This window comes from Camponotus vicinus, unplaced genomic scaffold (assembly GCF_025532165.1).
Source record: "Camponotus vicinus isolate PSW18456_S1 unplaced genomic scaffold, iyCamVici1.0 SCAF_9, whole genome shotgun sequence".
Lineage (NCBI taxonomy): Eukaryota > Metazoa > Arthropoda > Insecta > Hymenoptera > Formicidae > Camponotus > Camponotus vicinus.
Genome location: NW_028141981.1, coordinates 13,381,813 through 13,403,452, shown reverse-complemented (window position 1 = coordinate 13,403,452; position 21,640 = coordinate 13,381,813). Strand labels below are relative to the sequence as shown.

At 32.1% G+C, this 21,640-nt stretch overlaps 1 protein-coding gene and 2 long non-coding RNA genes across 3 annotated transcripts; 1 reads left to right on the top strand and 2 right to left on the bottom strand.

Annotated features, from left to right (window-relative positions):
* Positions 1-535: 535 nt before the first annotated feature.
* On the bottom strand, positions 536-2,559 carry Lrr47 (Leucine-rich repeat 47). Its single transcript, XM_083109105.1, has 4 exons — positions 2,137-2,559; positions 1,422-1,964; positions 997-1,304; positions 536-902 (listed from the first exon to the last, which is right to left on the bottom strand). The coding sequence occupies exons 1-4, from the start codon at positions 2,302-2,304 to the stop codon at positions 656-658; spliced, it is 1,266 nt and encodes a 421-aa protein (XP_082965231.1). The 5' UTR covers positions 2,305-2,559; the 3' UTR covers positions 536-655.
* Positions 2,560-4,553: 1,994 nt separating this feature from the next.
* Positions 4,554-5,245, top strand: LOC145976493 (uncharacterized). The gene is made up of 3 exons (XR_014440250.1): positions 4,554-4,721; positions 4,868-4,936; positions 5,026-5,245. It is a non-coding gene; the product is annotated as an uncharacterized LOC145976493 (long non-coding RNA).
* Positions 5,246-15,594: 10,349 nt separating this feature from the next.
* LOC145977009 (uncharacterized) lies at positions 15,595-16,488 on the bottom strand. Its single transcript, XR_014440378.1, has 3 exons — positions 16,410-16,488; positions 15,879-16,062; positions 15,595-15,747 (listed from the first exon to the last, which is right to left on the bottom strand). It is a non-coding gene; the product is annotated as an uncharacterized LOC145977009 (long non-coding RNA).
* Positions 16,489-21,640: the final 5,152 nt, after the last annotated feature.

Genomic DNA, 21,640 nt, shown 5'->3' with positions numbered 1-21,640 from the left:
TAGTAATTATTGAAAAATATGAATATACAAAATGAATATTTTACAAGCAAAAAAATTTTTATATGAAACATTATATATATTATATAATCTTATTGCAAATATAAAATTATTTTTTGAGATCTTAATTTTTTTTGACGATTATATAAATTATTACTGAAAGAATGTGATAAATTGAACACATTTGTTGGATTGATATTGACATTAGATTAACAAAGTTCTATCAATCGCATAATAACTTTGCTATTACTAATAAGTTCTTTAAACATTTGTTTCATATTTTTAATGATCTTCTCTCAAAAGAATTATTAAAATATTAATATAGTAAAAGATAATTATTTGATATATATTAAATTAATTTTATATTTTTATATTTAATAATTTTATATTTTGACCAAAAAATATAAAATTTGTATTATGCCAATATTAATGTATAAAATAAAATTAGTTTATACAAAAGATATGTAATAAAATAGATAAGCTTATAGATGAACTATATAAATATAATATTAATCATACTCTTTTATGTAAATATCAATTAGTATCAAACATATTGTATTTGAATATAAATTTGATTACACACAAACATGAAATTAGAAATCAACAATAAATACAACTTTATAGAATTGTATAATTACATATATTAAAAATTATTTTATTATGTATTAATACTACGATTAGAAAATGACATTAAATTATGACATGTTGTAGAACAAAAGTAATATTCATAATTGAAATGCTGATTTAATGTATTTTTCATATTAACACTAAATGCAAGTGGAAAAAAATGCGTTAAAATCCTTAAATAATGGTCAAAACAGGCACTTTTGCATGAGAAGCAATATTTTGCTTCATCTAAATATTGGACTAATGTATATGGTATTAAATTTGCATCATATGTTATCCTGAAAAAATATAAAATTTATTATTATGTATTATATATTTTGAGTGTTAAATTATATACATATACAAGTAAAAAAAAATAGAAACAATAGAAACCTGGATTTTAGAAGAGTTCTAGCTGAAAATTCAACGAGACTTGGCAGTCCTTTGTCTAAGGTGCTCTCATTAAATGCAATATTATGATATTTAATCTTTGAAAATAAATTTTCTGAAATATCTAAAAAATACAATCGCAAATGTTGAATTGTTCCTGGCAAGAACAATAAATTGTTTTTTGCCACATCCAATAATTGTAAGTTATTCATAGTTCCAATATTTTGTGGTAATTGTGTTAACATATTATGACGAATTTTCAATTCTTTTAAACCTTTTAGCCTTCCAATTTGAGCTGGTAATTCAGTTAACTATAATATAAAATAATAAATTAATATTACAAAACTAAAATCATTTTCAAAAATAAAATTGGTTTTATCAATTAATCTTTATACTATAATACTAAAATATCTAATAAAATAACTTACTAAATTATTACTAATATCTAGGAAATATAAATTTCTCCTAAGTGCAGTTTGTTCTAACCATGTCCATTTAGATCGAACTGATTTTCCAAGGTTATTATGCGATAGATCAAGAGTTTGAAGATGAGGCAAAATGCCCAACTCTTTTGGTAAGAAAGAAATTTTATTGTTTGATAAATCTAAAAATTTTAAATTCTGCAATGTCAAAATTTGTCGATCAAAGGATTTTCTATCCAACCCACTCAACACAAGTTGTTCTGTTGTTCGTGGGAATCCTTGTAAAATTGGATATTCAGATTTTTTCTTCACTACAACTTTTTGCAATGAATAGAATTCACTTGATTTAAAAGTTATATTAGATTTAGAAATATATTTATCTAAACTTTTACAAAGTCCATCTATTATATGTTTCAATATATTAAGAAAACTTTTCAACTGAATAGCATCACTTTGAATAATTAGATCATGACAAGGTTCTATCAAGCTTATTGTAGCTTTGCCATTGGTAATAAATTTCTTGAATACTTTTCTTATGTTGTTAGTAATCTGAAAATATAAAAAATATTTTGTTATATATTTCTTTAAGAATAAAGAGAACTGCAGAATTCTGAGATTGTGAAAACAATTACAAAATATTGTAATTAATTAATCTGATACAATTTTAAGAAAAATTTAATAAACCATTTATGATAAAACAAAAAGAAACGTCATACGTTACTTTGTACTTGGTTCCTTGCTTGTTCTGTCGTGTCCATAAATAAAAGCATAAATCATCGTTAACAGAATCTTTAACATATGCTAATATAGAACGTTGCGATTTTCTATGCAATGATAATGTCCTATCGTGAATCTCGATTTTACAATGTAATTTCATTGTGTTTATCATTTATTGTTTATATTATAAAATCTAGTAATATCGCCCAACCGTTGAGTCCACAGCAAAGAAAATAGACGAGTATAGAAGCACGGATACCATATTTTGAGCGGTACATGAAAATTAAGCCTACGGCACACGGTATAATTTTTCGTACTGGATTTGATAAGATTTAGTAAAATATTAGAAATGCTGCATTCTGATTGGTGCATTTTTAGTATTTTACTAAATCTTATCAAATCCAGTACGAAAAATCGTACCGTGTGCCGTCGGCTTTAGTTATTAGTTAGATCGTTAGATGGCGACATTCAAAAGTTTCATTGGTCGGTATTCATAGTCCGATCTGATATTTAAAGCGTCGTCTACAATGAGATTTTAAGGAGACTTAAGGCGTAAGACTTAAAAAATTGACTAATCACAGTCAAGAATTAAGAGAATACTCGACTGTGATTGGTCAATTTCTTAAGTCTTACGCCTTAAGTCTCCTTAGGCCAGTATTCATAGTCCGATCTAATGCGTCGTCTACAATGAGATTTTAAGGAGACTTAAGGCGTAAGATTTAAGAAATTGACCAATCACAGTCGAGTATTCTCTTAATACTCGACTGTGATTGGTCAATTTCTTAAATCTTACGCCTTAAGTCTCCTTAAAATCTCATTGTAGACGACGCATTATATTTGAGATCGTCTTAAGTTCGAGCTTGAAATGCTACGCAGCCATTTGATTGGTTGAATGAGGTCTTAAGTCAACCTCGGACCAGACTTAAGACAATCTTAAATATAAGATCGGACTATGAATACCGGCCTTAAAATCTCATTGTAGACGCCGCTTAAGATTGTCTTAGGGCCTTCGCACAAGGTGTTCCGTATCGCATTACGTTACGTTAAGTATAAACGTTAAGTATAAACGTTACGTAAAGACATGTCTTTACGTTACGATTTCTTCTGTGCGTTGACTGAAGTTTAATTTTACGTACGGAGTTAAATTTACGATCTATACTTAACGTAACGTAATGCGATACGGAACACCTTGTGCGGAGGCCCTTAAGTCTCGTCCGAAGTTGACTTAAGACCTCATTCAACCAATCAAATGGCTGCGTAGCATTTCAAGCTCGAACTTAAGACGATCTCAAATATAAGATCGGGCTATGAATACCGGCCATTGAGTACGTTTACACGGCAACGTTAATCTGGTTTAGTAACAATCGTAGTTATAACTCCCTAAAAGTGATGTTCGTCACGCAAGGATTTATTTTATCACTATTCCTCTTTACTTTAAAGCCTACGGCACACGGTACAATTTTTCGTACTGGATTTGATAAGATATAATTATAGTAAAATATTGGGCGCGTTCAGCAGATTCCAACAGTTGCAAAGCGGTTGAGCGAGTGATCAGTGAGCGCTTTATGATATAGATCGTTAGAGACCCTCTAATCAGAGTCACGAAATAACGTCAATAAGGTTGGGTCGGCAACGCCATGTTTTTACTAAAACCGGAAAGTATTGGTTGGATTCACAGACTTCTAATATAACTAGACTGCTAACTCCCCATATTTTGCTTATATAAAATGTCCTCACATTTTATGTACTAACGTGACTTATTCTGCACATGCGCAGATACCATCGATATAGATATATATCATATACTTAACCTAGCTTGCGTATGTATATACATATAAACATGCGTTATCGCAGAGCGCATGCGCAGAATAGAATACCTTTATATACCTATCTGTGATTTGTACATAAAATCGAAGCCGTCTTATATATAAGGAGTTAGCAGTCTAGTATATATAGAAGTCTGTGGTTAGATTCCAATTTTTTCGTCTCACATTTGCTGCCCATTTTGCTCTTCGTTCTTTATCGCGTGGAAAAACTTTCATTACATATCCTTTTTCAGTTGAATTATTACAATTTAATGCGGAACAACTAGGCATGTTTGTAATTTTAAACTATTTAGTAAAAACATGGCGGCACCAATCGAAATTGGGGACGTTATTTCGTGACTCTGATTAGAGGGTCTCTATAGATCGTGTCTGCTGAACGACTTGAGCTTCAATCCCAATAAACGCCAGATGACTTTTTGGAGGACTTAGAACTCATCTTTTTTAAGAGCACTTTAAGATTTTCTTAAAGCTGTCAAATTGACATCTTTCTTATGTTTTGCATGCAAAAGATAACTTTCAGAGCATCTTTGAAAGATGACTTTTTTAAATATGTTAAAAAGTACTCTCTAAGACATCTTTTGTAAATTATCTTCAAGAAATTTTATAAGACATCAATTAGAGAACTTTTGTTAGTTAATAAACGTAGTTCCCGCGCTTTTTTATTGTGTGCGTCGTGCGGATGCGTATTAGCTTCAGAGTCATTATAACGATTGTGAAATTATGAACATTGCTCTATATGTGCATGAAATTTATGAATATTTTGGTAAGTGTATAATTAATTTTTAACTAAATTATTCATTAACGCATCATTATATAGTGTATCAATCATATTGATGCATTATAACCTGTACACTTAATTAATTTTTATAATATTACCAATTTCGACAATCATGACTGATGAATTGACAGGCAAATGTACTTGGATCATTCGAAAACCTGGCAAGATTTCAAATTACAATTTCCCTGATATAATAAGTGGTGGGTTACATTTTTTATTTTTAAAAAGTAATTTCTCAATTCTGTACATACATATATAATATATTTATATAAATTTTATTTGTTTTTAGTTTACATCACCAAAAAATATGCTACTACTGATGCAGTAGCGAAAAAGCGGATACAACTCTGGTTGCAAAAATATGGTGATCGCATAAAGCTTAAACAGGAACAAGCTCGACGGGATGAAGAACAGCGCCAAAGGGAGTATGAACAAGAACAATTATTAAATCATCAAGGATAATCAAGTTAAAAAAAGGATAACCAAATAACTAATTTATTAACTTTATTAACTACAAAGTACAAAAATCTAGTTTATTAAGTAATACGTAATTTTAAGATATTTGCAATTTTGTATTTGTGTCAATATATATATATATATATATATATATATATATATATATATATATATATATATATATATATATATATACAGGGTGTTTCATTTTAATCCGACCAGTCAAATATCTCGAAAACCAAGCCCGGGAGAGAAAAATATTTCAGACAAAAGTTGTTTGGTTTCGAGGGGGCCATAAGATGGTGACAATGATTTGACCTCGAACAGTCATTTGAAGGTCACGTGAAGGTCACTTCAATTTTTTTAAATGGAACACCCTATATATTTTTACACATTCTTGTAGCTTATCTCGAGAGCTTTCCAAAACACTATAATTAAGTACCTTTTCGTTAAGTACTTTTTGAGTTATGAGGCTTGAAATAATTTCTTAATTCTACATAAACCGTAAAATATCTAGTAAAATATTCATTTTTCGATTATCTTACCTTAACATTTTTATGTACAAAATAATGAGAGGAATCAATTGGTGTAAAGAAAACACATAATTGTTTTGAAGAAAAAATATGTAATTTGCAATTAACAATTCCTTTTTTTTTCTTAAAAATAACTATGTGTTTTCTTTACACCAATTGATTCCTCTCATTATTTTGTACGTAAAAGTATTAAGGTAAGATAATCGAAAAATGAATATTTTACAAGATATTTTACGGTTTATGTAAAATTAAGAAATTATTTCAAGCCTCATAACTCAAAAAGTACTTAACGAAAAGGAACTTAATTACAGTGTTTTGGAAAGCTCTCGAGATAAGCTACTAGAATATATAAAAATATATAGGATGTTCCATTTAAAAAAATTGATGTGACCTTCACGTGACCTTCAAATGACTCTTCAAGGTCAAACCAATGATACCATCTTATGGCCCCCTCGAAATCAAACAACTTTTGTCTGAAATATTTTTCTCTCCCGGGCTTGGTTTTCGAGATATTCGACTGGTCGGATTAAAATGAAATACCCTGTATATACACGGTGAGTCATTTTAATCTATAATCCCAATTATCTCGTTGGCAAAGCATGACAGAGAAAAAATTTTCCCACAAAAGTTGTTTGTTTCTTTGGGGGCCATAAGATGGCACCATTGGTTTGACCTTGAAGAGTCATTTGAAGGTCACGTGAAGGTCACCTTCAATTTCTTAAATGGAACCTACATTTTCTCATAACATATTCTTGTAGCTTATCTCGAGAGCTTTCCAAAACAGTATAATTAAGTTAATTTTCAATAAGTACTTTCCGAGTTATGAGGCTTGAAATAATTTCTTAATTTTACATAAACCATAAAATATCTTGTAAAATATTCATTTTTCGATTATCTTACCTTAATACTTTTATGTACAAAATAATGAGAGGAATCAATTAGTGTAAAGAAAACACACAGTTGTTTTTAAGAAAAAATATGTAATTTGCAATTCACAATTCCATAATTTTTCTTAAAAACAACTATGTGTTTTCTTTACACCAATTGATTCCTCTCATTATTTTGTACGTAAAAGTATTAAGATAAGATAATCGAAAAATGAATATTTTACAAGATATTTTACGGTTTATGTAAAATTAAGAAATTATTTCAAGCCTCATAACTCAAAAAGTACTTAACGAAAAGGAACTTAATTATAGTGTTTTGGAAAGCTCTCGAGATAAGCTACTAGAATGTGCAAAAATATATAGGGTGTTCCATTAAAAAAAATTGAAGTGACCTTCACGTGACCTTCAAATGACTCTTCAAGGTCAAACCAATGGTACCATCTTATGGCCCCCTCGAAACCATAAAACTTTTGTCTGAAACATTTTTCTCTAAAATGCTTTGTTTCCGAAATAATTGCGTGCGTTAATTAAAATGGCTCACCCTGTATATATATATATATACAGGGTGAATTTTAATGGTTGTGTCAATCTTTTTATCATACGGGAGATTACCGATCGCAATTTTAATAAATTGATTGATACATAGATGTCAGTTAATTGAATCGACTGTATCGAAGGCCGAAATATAATGTGTACAATTAAAGCAAGTTAAAAGCTGAAATTATGTAGTGTGGATTTATTGTTATTATTAAAGCTACGCATTTATTATTATTATTATTATTATTATTATTATTATTATTATTATTATTATTATTATTAAATATATATGTTATTATATTTATTATTATTATTATTATTATTATTATTATTATTTTACTGTGATCAAATTAGGGATTTATTATTATAAATATTCGATATATTAAAGCGGAAGAAATACATATTTAAAAATTCAATTCAAATTTAACACTTTAACGTTTTATGTAAAACTTTATTTCAAATTCCGCATTTATTTTTATGATAAATTTTTATTGTTTTATATGCTGAAAATATGGAGCAAAAAATTTTCTTCCTTCTTAAAATAAAATTACGCAATTGTTTCATAAGAATGTATTTCTTGTGGAACAATTGCGTGATTTTATTTCAAGAAGGCAGAAATACTACATACCTTTAGCGTATAACAATATTAAAAATTTTTATCATAAAAATAAATGCGGAATTTGAAATAAAGTTTTACATAAAACGTTAAAGTGTTAAATTTGAACTGAATTTTTAAATATGTATTCTTACTGCTTTAATATATTATATATGTATACGTAGCTTTAATAATAATAATAATAATAATAATAATAATAATAATAATAATAATAATAATAATAATAAATATAATAATATATATATTTAATAATAATAATAATAATAATAATAATAATAATAATAATAATAATAAGTGCGTAGCTTTAACAATAATAATAAATCCATACTATATAATTTCAGCTTTTAACTTGCTTTAATTGTACACATTATATTTCGGCCTTTGATACGGTCGATCCAATTAACTGACATCTATGTATCGATCAATTTGTTAAAATTGCGATCGGTAATCTCCCGCATGATAAAAAGATTGACACAACCATTAAAACTCACCCTGTATATATATATATATATATATATATATATATATATACATATATATATATATGTTAGTTCACTGTATTATTATTAAGTTGATTTCAAAGTATGTTATTACGCTCTAATTACTAGTTAATCATATTTAATTTCATACTAAATATGATTGTATTAATGTGATTTAGAATTACTTCGTTTAAATTTTTTTATAACCTATATGAAACTAATACAAACACATTCTATATAATTATAGTAAAAATAAAACGTTTTATTTTAATATTTATAAAGTTTGAAATGCCAAAAAGTTGTATAAATAAATTTTACAAGTTTCATTAAATAAATAATTTATGATTCTATAAAATTAATGTATTATATTGTTTATTTATTAATGAAAAAGTTAAATAAAACCGGAAGAGATGGAATTGAACAGAATTGGATTTACAAATTGTTTAGAACAGAATAAATACATTTTTATTGTTTTATACAATTTTTTCTGTTTCATTTTTTCGGTTTTATTCGATTTTTAAAAAAAAATTTAAAAAACTTATCATAACCTACAAAAGACAGCCTAGAGGTCTCTTTTTAGTTCTCTTAACGTTAACTTTCAGACAACTTCCGAAAGAGCTTATAAAAATCAAAAGTGCTCTTTAGGATTTCTGAAAGACTACTTTTTGGATGGACATTCAACATCTTTTAGTTGCGCTAAAAGACCTCGTTTTGGATATCTTGAAAGACAGCTTTTATCTTTCAAAAGTTATCATAAAGAGCGCTTTAAGAGAACTTTTTGTTCATTGGGAAGCTTCAGATAAGCTCCGTAAAGTTAGCCGGACCACTTTAACTTTTTTATAATTTAACTTATCTAATCGTTTGGTGGTCGTTTGGCGATGATTGGTAGTCTAATTAAAACGTTTGGTGGTTAATCGTTTTTTTTTAATTACAAAATTAAAATGTTGCTGTAAAGTTAACCGGACATTTCTTTATTTTTAGTCTAAATCGATTATATCAGGGCTTTTTCGATGCAGAATCGTTTGGTGGTGATTGGTAGTCTAATTAAAACGTTTGGTCGTCCACAGTTTATCCAATAAATAAAAAAAATCATGTGCGGTTAGGTACTAGCCGGACCAATATATTATTTATCAACCGATTTTGTTCAAACTGGTCTTAATTGAAAGATAATCGTTTGGTGGTGATTGGTAGTCTAATTAAAACGTTTGGTGGTTAATCGTTTTCTTTTTATTACAAAATTAAAATGTTGCTGTAAAGTTAACCGGACATTTCTTTATTTTTAGTCTAAATCGATTAAATCAGGGCTTTTTCGATGCAGAATCGTTTGGTGATGATTGGTAGTCTAATTAAAACGTTTGGTGGTCCACAGTTTATCCAATAAATAAAAAAAATCATGTGCGGTTAGGTACTAGCCGGACCAATATATTATTTATCAACCGATTTCGTTCAGACTGGTCTTAATTGAAAGATAATCGTTTGATGGTGATTGGTAGTCTAATTAAAACGTTTGGTGGTTAATCGTTTTCTTTTTATTACAAAATTAAAATGTTGCTGTAAAGTTAACCGGACATTTCTTTATTTTTAGTCTAAATCGATTAAATCAGGGCTTTTTCGATGCAGAATCGTTTGGTGGTGATTGGTAGTCTAATTAAAACGTTTGGTGGTTAATTATTAGGCTATCACGATTACAAAACCTGGACGAGCTTCCGTCGTAAGGTCGGATCTACAAAGGTGTAATAAATCTTAAGCCGTAAGAAATTAACCAATCATATTCGATTATTCTTTTCACATTTAACTGTGATTGATCAATTTTCATTCATACCAGAAAACCAATCAGAACTTGCGCTGGTAATAAGCATTGTGTAACCAATACATTAGATAGACAAAAAGTAGAAATTGTGACCACTAGCGCGAGTTCTGATTGGTTCCTGCTTTTCTGCTTTCTGTTTTTCTGCCAAGGTGTGAATGCGCTCTTACGGCTTAAAGCTTACACCGATTGTAAACCCGACTCAAGTAATGTCTTATAATATGGCTCTGTAATTGGTTTATGACATAGATTGTATTTAAAGCCTACGGCACACGGTACAATTTTTCGTACTGGTTTTGATAAGATTTAGTAAAATATTAGAAATGCTGCATTCTGATTGGTGCATTTTTAGCTTTGGATGCAATGTAAATCCTCTTTTAATGAGCTAAACTTCGGTTAAAGTAAATTGTGGAACTGGGCCTAAAGGCCATCACACACAAAATTGCATAGCTGCATATGCATAGCATAAGACCATATGGACCAATGAGCATCGAATATTATGTTATGTAAGTCAATATGGCGACTTAATACTCGATGCTCATTGGTCCATATGGTCTTATGCTATGCATATGCAGCTATGCAATTTTGTGTGTGATGGCCTTTAGGCCCAGTTCCACAATTTACTTTAACCGAAGTTTAGCTCATTAAAAGAGGATTTACATTGCATCCAAAGCTAAAAATGCACCAATCAGAATGCAGCATTTCTAATATTTTACTAAATCTTATCAAAACCAGTACGAAAAATTGTACCGTGTGCCGTAGGCTTTAAATACAATCTATGTCATAAACCAATTACAGAGCCATATTATAAGACATTACTTGAGTCGGGTTTACAATCGGTGTAAGCTTTAAGCCGTAAGAGCGCATTCACACCTTGGCAGAAAAACAGAAAGCAGAAAAGCAGGAACCAATCAGAACTCGCGCTAGTGGTCACAATTTCTACTTTTTGTCTATCTAATGTATTGGTTACACAATGCTTATTACCAGCGCAAGTTCTGATTGGTTTTCTGGTATGAATGAAAATTGATCAATCACAGTTAAATGTGAAAAGAATAATCGAATATGATTGGTTAATTTCTTACGGCTTAAGATTTATTACACCTTTGTAGATCCGACCTTACGACGGAAGCTCGTCCAGGTTTTGTAATCGTGATAGCCTAATAATTAACCACCAAACGTTTTAATTAGACTACCAATCACCACCAAACGATTCTGCATCGAAAAAGCCCTGATTTAATCGATTTAGACTAAAAATAAAGAAATGTCCGGTTAACTTTACAGCAACATTTTAATTTTGTAATAAAAAGAAAACGATTAACCACCAAACGTTTTAATTAGACTACCAATCACCATCAAACGATTATCTTTCAATTAAGACCAGTCTGAACGAAATCGGTTGATAAATAATATATTGGTCCGGCTAGTACCTAACCGCACATGATTTTTTTTATTTATTGGATAAACTGTGGACCACCAAACGTTTTAATTAGACTACCAATCATCACCAAACGATTCTGCATCGAAAAAGCCCTGATTTAATCGATTTAGACTAAAAATAAAGAAATGTCCGGTTAACTTTACAGCAACATTTTAATTTTGTAATAAAAAGAAAACGATTAACCACCAAACGTTTTAATTAGACTACCAATCACCACCAAACAATTATCTTTCAATTAAGACCAGTTTGAACAAAATCGGTTGATAAATAATATATTGGTCCGGCTAGTACCTAACCGCACATGATTTTTTTTATTTATTGGATAAACTGTGGACCACCAAACGTTTTAATTAGACTACCAATCACCACCAAACGATTCTGCATCGAAAAAGCCTTGATTTAATCGATTTAGACTAAAAATAAAGAAATGTCCGGTTAACTTTACAGCAACATTTTAATTTTGTAATAAAAAAAAAAACGATTAACCACCAAACGTTTTAATTAGACTACCAATCACCACCAAACGACCACCAAACGATTAGATAAGTTAAATTATAAAAAAGTTAAAGTGGTCCGGCTAACTTTACGGAGCTCTTCAGATAGCATATGTCACGTGGCTTCGCACTGTTTCTAACATAACCATAGATTTGGTAATTTTATAGAAGTCTGTGGCCGGTATTCATAGTCCGATCTTATATTTAATATTGTCTTAAGTCTGGTCCGAGGGTGACTTAAAACCTCATTCAACCAATCAAATGGTTGCGTAGCATTTCAAGCTCGAATTCAAGACGATCTCAAATATAAGATCGGACTATGAATACCGGCCTGTGGTATTTAATTTTATAATTTTCGATGGACGATTTGGATATTATTGACGTATTTGCTATGGATGATGGTGAAAATGATCGAAATAATGCATTGCGTCTTATGCTGGATGAAATTATGGAACCATTACCAGAGTTGGATGATTTAGAAGTGATGCAACGTGACCAAAGGGCCACAAATCAAAATTATAATGAAATTATTGTTCCTCAATATAATAATCTTTTATTTAAGGAACATTTTAGAATGTCTCGTGCAACATTCGAGGTACATTATAGTACATTTTATAAAACTGCAAATAAATTATTTAAAATAATTAATAATTAATTTAATTTATTTATTTAAAATAAATATTTAAAATAAATATCTAATTATTTTAAATTTTAAAAATTAAACTACCGCCGGTATTTAAATATAATTTAAAATCTGCATCCGAAAGGGAATTATCGGTTAACTTAAGTTGTTGAGAGAGAGAGAGAGAGAGAGAGAGAGAGAGAGAGAGAGAGGGAGAGGGAGAGCGAGAGCGGAGAGAGAGAGAGGAGAGAGAGAGAGGAGAGAGAGCGAGAGCGCGGAGAGAGAGAGCGCGAGCGGGAAGAGAGCGAGAGCGGAGATACAAACGGCATATTTTTATACATATATGTATTTACCTGATTGTAATCTTGTATGGATCTCTTCTGTATCAGTGATACTATATTGCGCATCACCGATGGCATAATTTACACTATACATTTCTCGTTCACAACTCATTTTCTCAAAAAAATGATTTTACATTAACCGTGTTTTGACATGTGCCACTTTTCAAATGTGCCGCCATATTGTTTAACAACATGTTGCGCTTAGGTAACGGAGAAAAAGTTTGATGGAAAAAATGGCGTCCGCTCCCTAAACATGTTGAGTAGCGGTGACTGAGCGAAGTGCGTTCAGCAGACACTCATCCAACAGTTGTGCAACAGTTGTATCTGCTGAACGCGCCCATTAGAAATGCTGCATTCTGATTGGTGCATTTTTAGTATTTTACTAAATCTTATCAAATCCAGTACGAAAAATCGTACCGTGTGCCGCCGGCTTAAGGGTCGGCTAAAGTGACAGGCAAATTTCGAATTGATATTGGAGACCTCACGCGGTGACAATGCGAAACTCCGGTTTTAGGGTTACCAACCTGAGAAATAAATTCTCGGTCTCTATGTAGAGGTGTATGTCCGTATACGTACAAACGCCATTGCATTGCTCACGCGGACGTACCGCAGAGAAGAAAGACAGAAAAGGACCGACAATCATGCTATCCTTGTTCCTCTAACATATTGTTTTACGACCGAGATACGGCCTGAAAATGCTTTCTGGCCTCTCGTGGCAGAAAGCAGTAATGCAACAAGATTAACGGGCGCCCACTTTTTGTGAATTTTATATTTGCATGTATACATATGTGTATATACAGGGTGGACCATTTTAACCTTTAATGGAGAATAACTCGAAAACCAAGCCCGGGAGAGAAAAATGTTTCAGACAAAAGTTGTTTGGTTTCGAGGGGGCCATAAGATGGTATCATTGGTTTGACCTTGAAGAGATATTTGAAGGTCACATGAAGGTCACCTTCAATTTCTTAAATGGAACCTACTATTTGTCATTGCATATTCTTGTAGCTTATCTCGAGAGCTTTCCAAAACACTATAATTAAGTATCTTTTCGTTAAGTATTTTTTGAGTTATGAGGCTTGAAATAATTTCTTAATTTTACATAAACCGTAAAATATCTTGTAAAATATTCATTTTTCGATTATCTTACCTTAATACTTTTATGTACAAAATAATGAGAGGAATCAATTGGTGTAAAGAAAACACATAGTTGTTTTTAAGAAAAAATATGGAATTGTTAATGGCAAAATCTGTCTTAACTGATTACACAAATAACGCAAAATCTGTCTCAACTTTCAATTTTGTCGCTGCTACCCTTTTCATGTACAAAAATTACCGCTGTAATAGTTCAGCGAAAAAAGTTGTCACGTGATCATTTTTGTCGCTCAAACAATCGGTTTCAGCGACTTGTGAAAAGGCACCTTAAGATTACAGTGGGACGACTCTCGTCGCCGCGCGCTTCTACTCACGCAGATTGGCCGATATTCTTTATTTAATTTTTCGTTAATTATTGCGAATATCACAAAACAGTACAAGTCCTTCCTTCTTAATTTGAGCCAATCTACCTCCTTTCTTCGTATGGGCTAAAATTTCCCTGACACCCTGTATATACAGGGTGTCAGGCAATTTTTTACTTTCACGAAATAAGAAGGTAGATTGGCTCAAATTAAGAAGGAAGGTACTATACTATTTTGCGATATTCGCAATAATTAACGAAAAATTAATTAAAGAAGATCGGCCAATGCGCGTGGCTAGAAGCACACGACGGCGAAGGCGGTCTGACTGTAACATAATGGCGGCACGCGGCGAAGCGGTGATTGGGGAGGGAAGGAGCGATGAGTGTGTAAGCGCGTGGCGAAGGCTCCTCCCCTCCCCAATCACCGCTTCGCCGCGCGCCGCCATTATGTTACAGTCAGAGCGCCTTCGCCGTCGTGTGCTTCGAGCCACGCGCATTGGTCGATCTTCTTTAATTAATTTTTCGTTAATTATTGCGAATATCGCAAAATAGTATAGTAGCTTCCTTCTTAATTTGAGCCAATCTACCTTCACACTTCGGGACTGTCAAAATTTCCCTGCCACCCTGTATAAGCGCACATTTTTAGCATATTCTTTTATGTTATCATTTTTTTTGTTAATTATTATTGATTATTATTGATTACTTTGTTAATTATTGTCAATTTTTCAGATAGAAGCTAATATAGCCATAATAGATGAATACCACATAATATCTGGTGCAACTTGTTGTAGTAAATTGTAATGGAATCCGTAATGTTATGGGATTGATTCATAAATCAAAAGCACTTTGTCACAAATACAATATTCGTTTTCTCTCTGCCAATGTTTTCGTCAGAATTTTTATGTATATTATCGATCAAAACTTTTCATCACAATCATTTCACTCAAGCATTACCTGGACATGAAAAACAGAAATGTAATATTTTATTGTAGTATTGTATTAATATTACATATGTATATGTATATATATATGTATATGTATATATATATATATATATATATATATAATGTAATATTAATACAATACTACAATAAAATATTACATTTCTGTTTTTCATGTCCAGGTAATGCTTGAGTGAAATGATTGTGATGAAAAGTTTTGATCGATAATATACATAAAAATTCTGACGAAAACATTGGCAGAGAGAAAACGAATATTGTATTTGTGACAAAGTGCTTTTGATTTATGAATCAATCCCATAACATTACGGATTCCATTACAATTTACTACAACAAGTTGCACCAGATATTATGTAGTATTCATCTATTATGGCTATATTAGCTTCTATCTGAAAAATTGACAATAATTAACAAAGTAATCAATAATAATCAATAATAATTAACAAAAAAAATGATAACATAAAAGAATACGCTAAAAATGTGCGCTTATATATATTTGAAAATACAAAAGAAGACTTACTTCCGATAAGGCATGGGCAACTTTCAAGTTTTCGGATGCAAAAATAATAAAATCTACAGAGATATCTATTTTTGCTCTTACAACATCAGCAATGGATTCATATTGATATATGCCATCTCCTTTCTCTCGCATTTTGATGTAAGCCTTCCGATATTCTGTGACATAACTCAGCCGATCTTACTATCTGTAGAAATAGATTTTATATCAGAAATATATATTTATATAGCAAAAATTATATATTAAATATTACTACAGTCCAGAAAATTATAATATACTTAGCATAAAACTGATTTTTTATACAAGCTATAAAAAAAATTCTTCTATATTTTTTACTTTTATTTTTCCACAAGAAATTATTTCGTCAATTATAATTAATTGGATTACATATATTACCATCTTTTTATATAAATTTTATTATTATATAGTTTATTATTTGAAAGCGAATATAAAATAACAATTAAATACATAATCACAAATTGTGATCATTTTCTGAATGATGACTACATTATAAAACAATTATAAAAGATTTACTTATTTATTGGTAGAAAAACATATTTCAATTATCTACGCTTATCCACGATCCATGATATATTATGCGATTATGCGGAATTAATAATAAATTAGTCATGGATTAAAAGTAACAAAAGAGATAAATTTGCTCGTTTTGCTTACACTTAAAGTCAGTACACATGAGAAAATTTTAGTATTTACCATAAGCAAATCGACCAATCACAGGACGGCGTCCATTTTATATAGCTTCCGGCTAACTTCACAATATAAAAAAATTTAATTAAAATTAAACGAATGACTCACAAACCTTTTTAATTATACTTCAAAACTCTTCATACGAAATACAAACGATTCATAAGGAGAATTTTTAATATTTAGTTATGTTGGCTAACTACATACTGTAAAAATGATTAATTTTTTATAATTATTCTAATTACAAACGTTTTTAATAACACGTCAAACATCTTCATACGAAATACAAACGATTCCATAAGGAGATTTTTGGTTGGCTGAAAAATTTCCGGCTAACTTAATACGAATCTATGGTTCTGGTGTGGGATTCTGATCGAATTTGCTGCCAATCTGCTGCCAACCTGCTAACATTTTGCTTACTGGGTACATATACAGGGCGATCCTGAAAAACGTTATGTCTGTAAAATGACGTATTCCTGACACCATTCTAAGACAATTTTTCCTTTACCAAAATTTGATTTGAAGCGTAGTTTTTGAATTATGAGCAAAAATAGTTAGTAAATCACGCGTCGGGTACAGAAGGCAGGCAGGAGCGGCGCGCCGTGCCGCGAGCGCGGGCGCAGCTGACCGCCCGACGGGTGATTACCACCGCATGAGTCGCTAACTATTTTATCTTATAACATAAAATTATGCTTTAAATAAAATTTTGGTAAAGAAGAAAATGTCTTAGAATTACGTCAGAAATACGTGTTCCTTAAAATAACGTTATTTTAATAATGAAAAGTTGTTCCGGATCGCCGGCCGTTCGACGTTGCAATCAGCTGATTGCTACACGCGATGTGTGTATGGCGGAGTGTGTGCGTAAGAGAGAGAGAGAGAGAGAGAGAGAGAGAGAGAGAGAGAGAGAGGGAGGGTAGGAGGGACAGACATTCATACACACGCACGCACTTTTTTTCTCGCTCTCTTGCTCTCTTTTACGCAACACTCATACACTCTCTCATTCAGTCTCTCACTCACACTCTCTCGGTCACTCACTCACTCACTCACCTGCTTACTCACTTGCTCACTCACCTTGTAGCAGCGTAGCGAATCTTCATGCTATGTATTGTTGTTATCTGCTGCACGGTTATGATTGCTAGAGATGCGCGACACATCGAAATTTTTTCGATTATTAGTCTCACACTCGATTGACACAATACAGATTACACGACAACGAGTTTACTGTTTATTCACTCACTATTGATTTATCGATACCAAAAATTACTTTCAAAGAAACGCGAATGCAAACAGCACATGACTCGACGCGAAGCGACGGACCGACGGACTGCGCGACCACAAGAGTTATGTTGCCAGAAACGCGACAAGCGACATCTAACAAACGACTTGCGCGTGGCGCGTGATTGACGCGAGATAAGACGAACGATCGGCTAAAACCTTCGCATTGCGAATGCGGTAGAAAACATGAAACGTATAATGACATACTTAAAAAATTAATTATTTATTATAAATAATAACTATTTCTAATTATAATAAATAATTATTATTTTAAAAAGCATGTGTTGTACGTTATTACGTTTTCGAAATTATTGCATTCACGATGCGAAGATTTAAGTCAATCGCAAGAATAATGTAATTAAAATTACATTTGGAAAAATTTATTTTTATTCTGCTCACAATGAAATGTTCCAACGTGAAAATGTATTGGTCGCTCTGAAAAGAGCGGATTGACTAAAAAAAATTTTAAAGCAGATGCTCAAAATGCCCGCCATCCATTCTAATGCAAGCTCTCATGCGTTTTAATAAGTTTCTTTCGACGTTTTCCATTATTTCTTCGTCAATATTCCAAATAGCGAATCGTAATCTTGTCTCCAGATCTTCAATATCTTCGGGAAGCGTTTTATAAATTACTTCCTTGCAGTATCCCCATAAGAAAAAATCTAGAGGATTGAGATCCGGAGATCTTGCGGGCCAACGTATCGGGCCGTACCGACCCATCCAGCGTCCGGGAAAATTCTCGTTTAAGTAATTCGTAACGATTCTGGCGTTGTGTGGCCCAGCACCGTCTTGTTGGAAGATAATATTGTTTCTTTCAAATAATGGCACATCTTCTAAGAAATGTGGTAGATTTTCTGTTAATAAATCGACGTAGGTTCTTCCAGTTAAAATATCTGGAAGAATAACTGGACCAAGTATTTCAGTGCCCATTATTCCAGCCCATACATTAATCTTCCAACGAGTTTGAAAATTTCGAAATCGCGTGACTCTGGGATTTTCTTCGCTCCAAAAGTGCATATTATGCACATTAAAAATTCCTTCTTGTGTGAATAGCGATTCATCGCTGAATATCACACGAGAGGAATATCTGGGATCTCGATCGACGTTTCGCAGAAAATTTTCGCAAAACGTTCGTCTTGATAATCGCAGGCTTATTGATTGCATCATCGATCGTGCGTCTAATTTATACGATCTTCGCTGGGGGTCTATGCCCCTCCTCGCCTCCCGCGACCAATCACTAATTAGCGTCCGCGACATTCGCGATTTTCTTATGGGGATACTGCAAGGAAGTAATTTATAAAACGCTTCCCGAAGATATTGAAGATCTGGAGACAAGATTACGATTCGCTATTTGGAATATTGACGAAGAAATAATGGAAAACGTCGAAAGAAACTTATTAAAACGCATGAGAGCTTGCATTAGGATGGATGGCGGGCATTTTGAGCATCTGCTTAAAAATTTTTTTTAGTCAATCCGCTCTTTTCAGAGCGACCAATACATTTTCAAGTTGGAACATTTCATTGTGAGCAGAATAAAAATAAATTTTTCCAAATGTAATTTTAATTACATTATTCTTGCGATTGACTTAAATCTTCGCATCGTGAATGCAATAATTTCGAAAACGTAATAACGTACAACACATGCTTTTTAAAATAATAATTATTTATTATAATTAGAAATAGTTATTATTTATAATAAATAATTAATTTTTTAAGTATGTCATTATACGTTTCATGTTTTCTACCGCATTCGCAATGCGAAGGTTTTAGCCGATCGTTCGTCTTATCTCGCGTCAATCACGCGCCACGCGCAAGTCGTTTGTTAGATGTCGCGTGTCGCGTTTCTGGCAACATAACTCTTGTGGTCGCGCAGTCTCCGCGGTCCGTCGCTTCGCGTCGAGTCATGTGCTGTTTGCATTCGCGTTTCTTTGAAAGTAATTTTTGGTATCGATAAATCAATAGTGAGTGAATAAACAGTAAACTCGTTGTCGTGTAATCTGTATTGTGTCAATCGAGTGTGAGACTAATAATCGAAAAAATTTCGATGTGTCGCGCATCTCTAGCAATCATAACCGTGCAGCAGATAACAACAATACATAGCATGAAGATTCGCTACGCTGCTACAAGGTGAGTGAGCAAGTGAGTAAGCAGGTGAGTGAGTGAGTGAGTGACCGAGAGAGTGTGAGTGAGAGACTGAATGAGAGAGTGTATGAGTGTTGCGTAAAAGAGAGAAAGAGAGCGAGAAAAAAAGTGCGTGCGTGTGTATGAATGTCTGTCCCTCCTACCCTCCCTCTCTCTCTCTCTCTTTCTTTCTTTCTCTCTCTGTCTCTCTCTCTCTCTCTCTTACGCACACACTCCGCCATACACACATCGCGTGTAGCAATCAGCTGATTGCAACGTCGGACGGCCGGCGATCCGGAACAACTTTTCATTATTAAAATAACGTTATTTTAAGGAACACGTATTTCTGACGTAATTCTAAGACATTTTCTTCTTTACCAAAATTTTATTTAAAGCATAATTTTATGTTATAAGATAAAATAGTTAGCGACTCATGCGGTGGTAATCACCCGTCGGGCGGTCAGCTGCGCCCGCGCTCGCGGCACGTCGCGCCGCTCCTGCCTGCCTTCTGTACCCGACGCGTGATTTATTAACTATTTTTGCTCATAATTCAAAAACTACGCTTCAAATCAAATTTTGGTAAAGGAAAAATTGTCTTAGAATGGTGTCAGGAATACGTCATTTTACAGACATAACGTTTTTCAGGATCGCCCTTTATATAAGATACGGGTGCCTATTAGACTTGGTAACTTGTTGCTTTTTCATATCGATACTTCATATTATGGACAGGATCATTAGCGGGATAGAGAGATAGCATAATGTCAATTTTATTTTGATTATTTTTTTAGTAACTCCATAATCATAGTATCATAGATCAATAACATTATCTTTTTTCAATTATATCGATATCGTATAAACACATATTGGTACATAAATATTAGTAACATAAAAACGTTTATCAGTAATACGTAACGACGAGATGCAAGATATTCGGTCTATCATCCTGTAGACATACATACATATATATACACATACATATATATGCCCAGTAAGCAAAATGTTAGCAGGTTGGCAGCAGATTGGCAGCAAATTCGATCAGAATCCCACACCAGAACCATAGCCATCTGTGTCCGCATTAAGCTTTTGTTTTGGCGACAGAGTCTGTAAAACATAACCTGTCAACAAACTGTCAGCAGAAACCGAGCAGGATCTGCGCGATGCAATTTGATGTTAGATTGCCAGCAGAAACCGAGCAGAATCTGCGCATGCAACCTGATGGCAAATTGACAGCAGAAACCGCACAAGATTTGCGCTTACTTTTATTAATATTATATAAATGCAACAAAATTGATTACAAGTGCTAAATAAGAATATTATCGGCAAGTTAATTACAATTTTCTTCTAAAATGACATATATGTCATATGTTATATCGTAATATATGTTAATGTAATATATGTTATATCGTAGTTATATCTCATATAGCGAAGGACTAATTTAATTTAATTAAATTAATAATAAAGTAAATGATAAAAGTAAATGTAACTTGTAAAACTGGAGATGTAATTTATTTAGAATTAAATTCTTGCTTTATGCCTCAAATAGGCAGTACATGAATAATTTTCCATTTATCATATTAATTCCAATCAGTTTAATATTTTGAATCTCATCTGCTTGTATCAGATATCAGAAATTAAAGTGATAGAAATTAAAATGATAATTACTA

Bases quoted from the DNA above. Each gene is read 5' to 3' on its own strand.
- Lrr47 (XM_083109105.1), bottom strand. From the start codon at position 2,304: ATGATAAACACAATGAAATTACATTGTAAAATCGAGATTCACGATAGG. The intron at 1,965-2,136 runs GTAACGTATGAC...TTATATTTTCAG, and splicing joins AGCAAGGAACCAAGTACAAA to ATTACTAACAACATAAGAAA. The intron at 1,305-1,421 runs GTAAGTTATTTT...TTTATATTATAG, and splicing joins TAGATATTAGTAATAATTTA to TTAACTGAATTACCAGCTCA.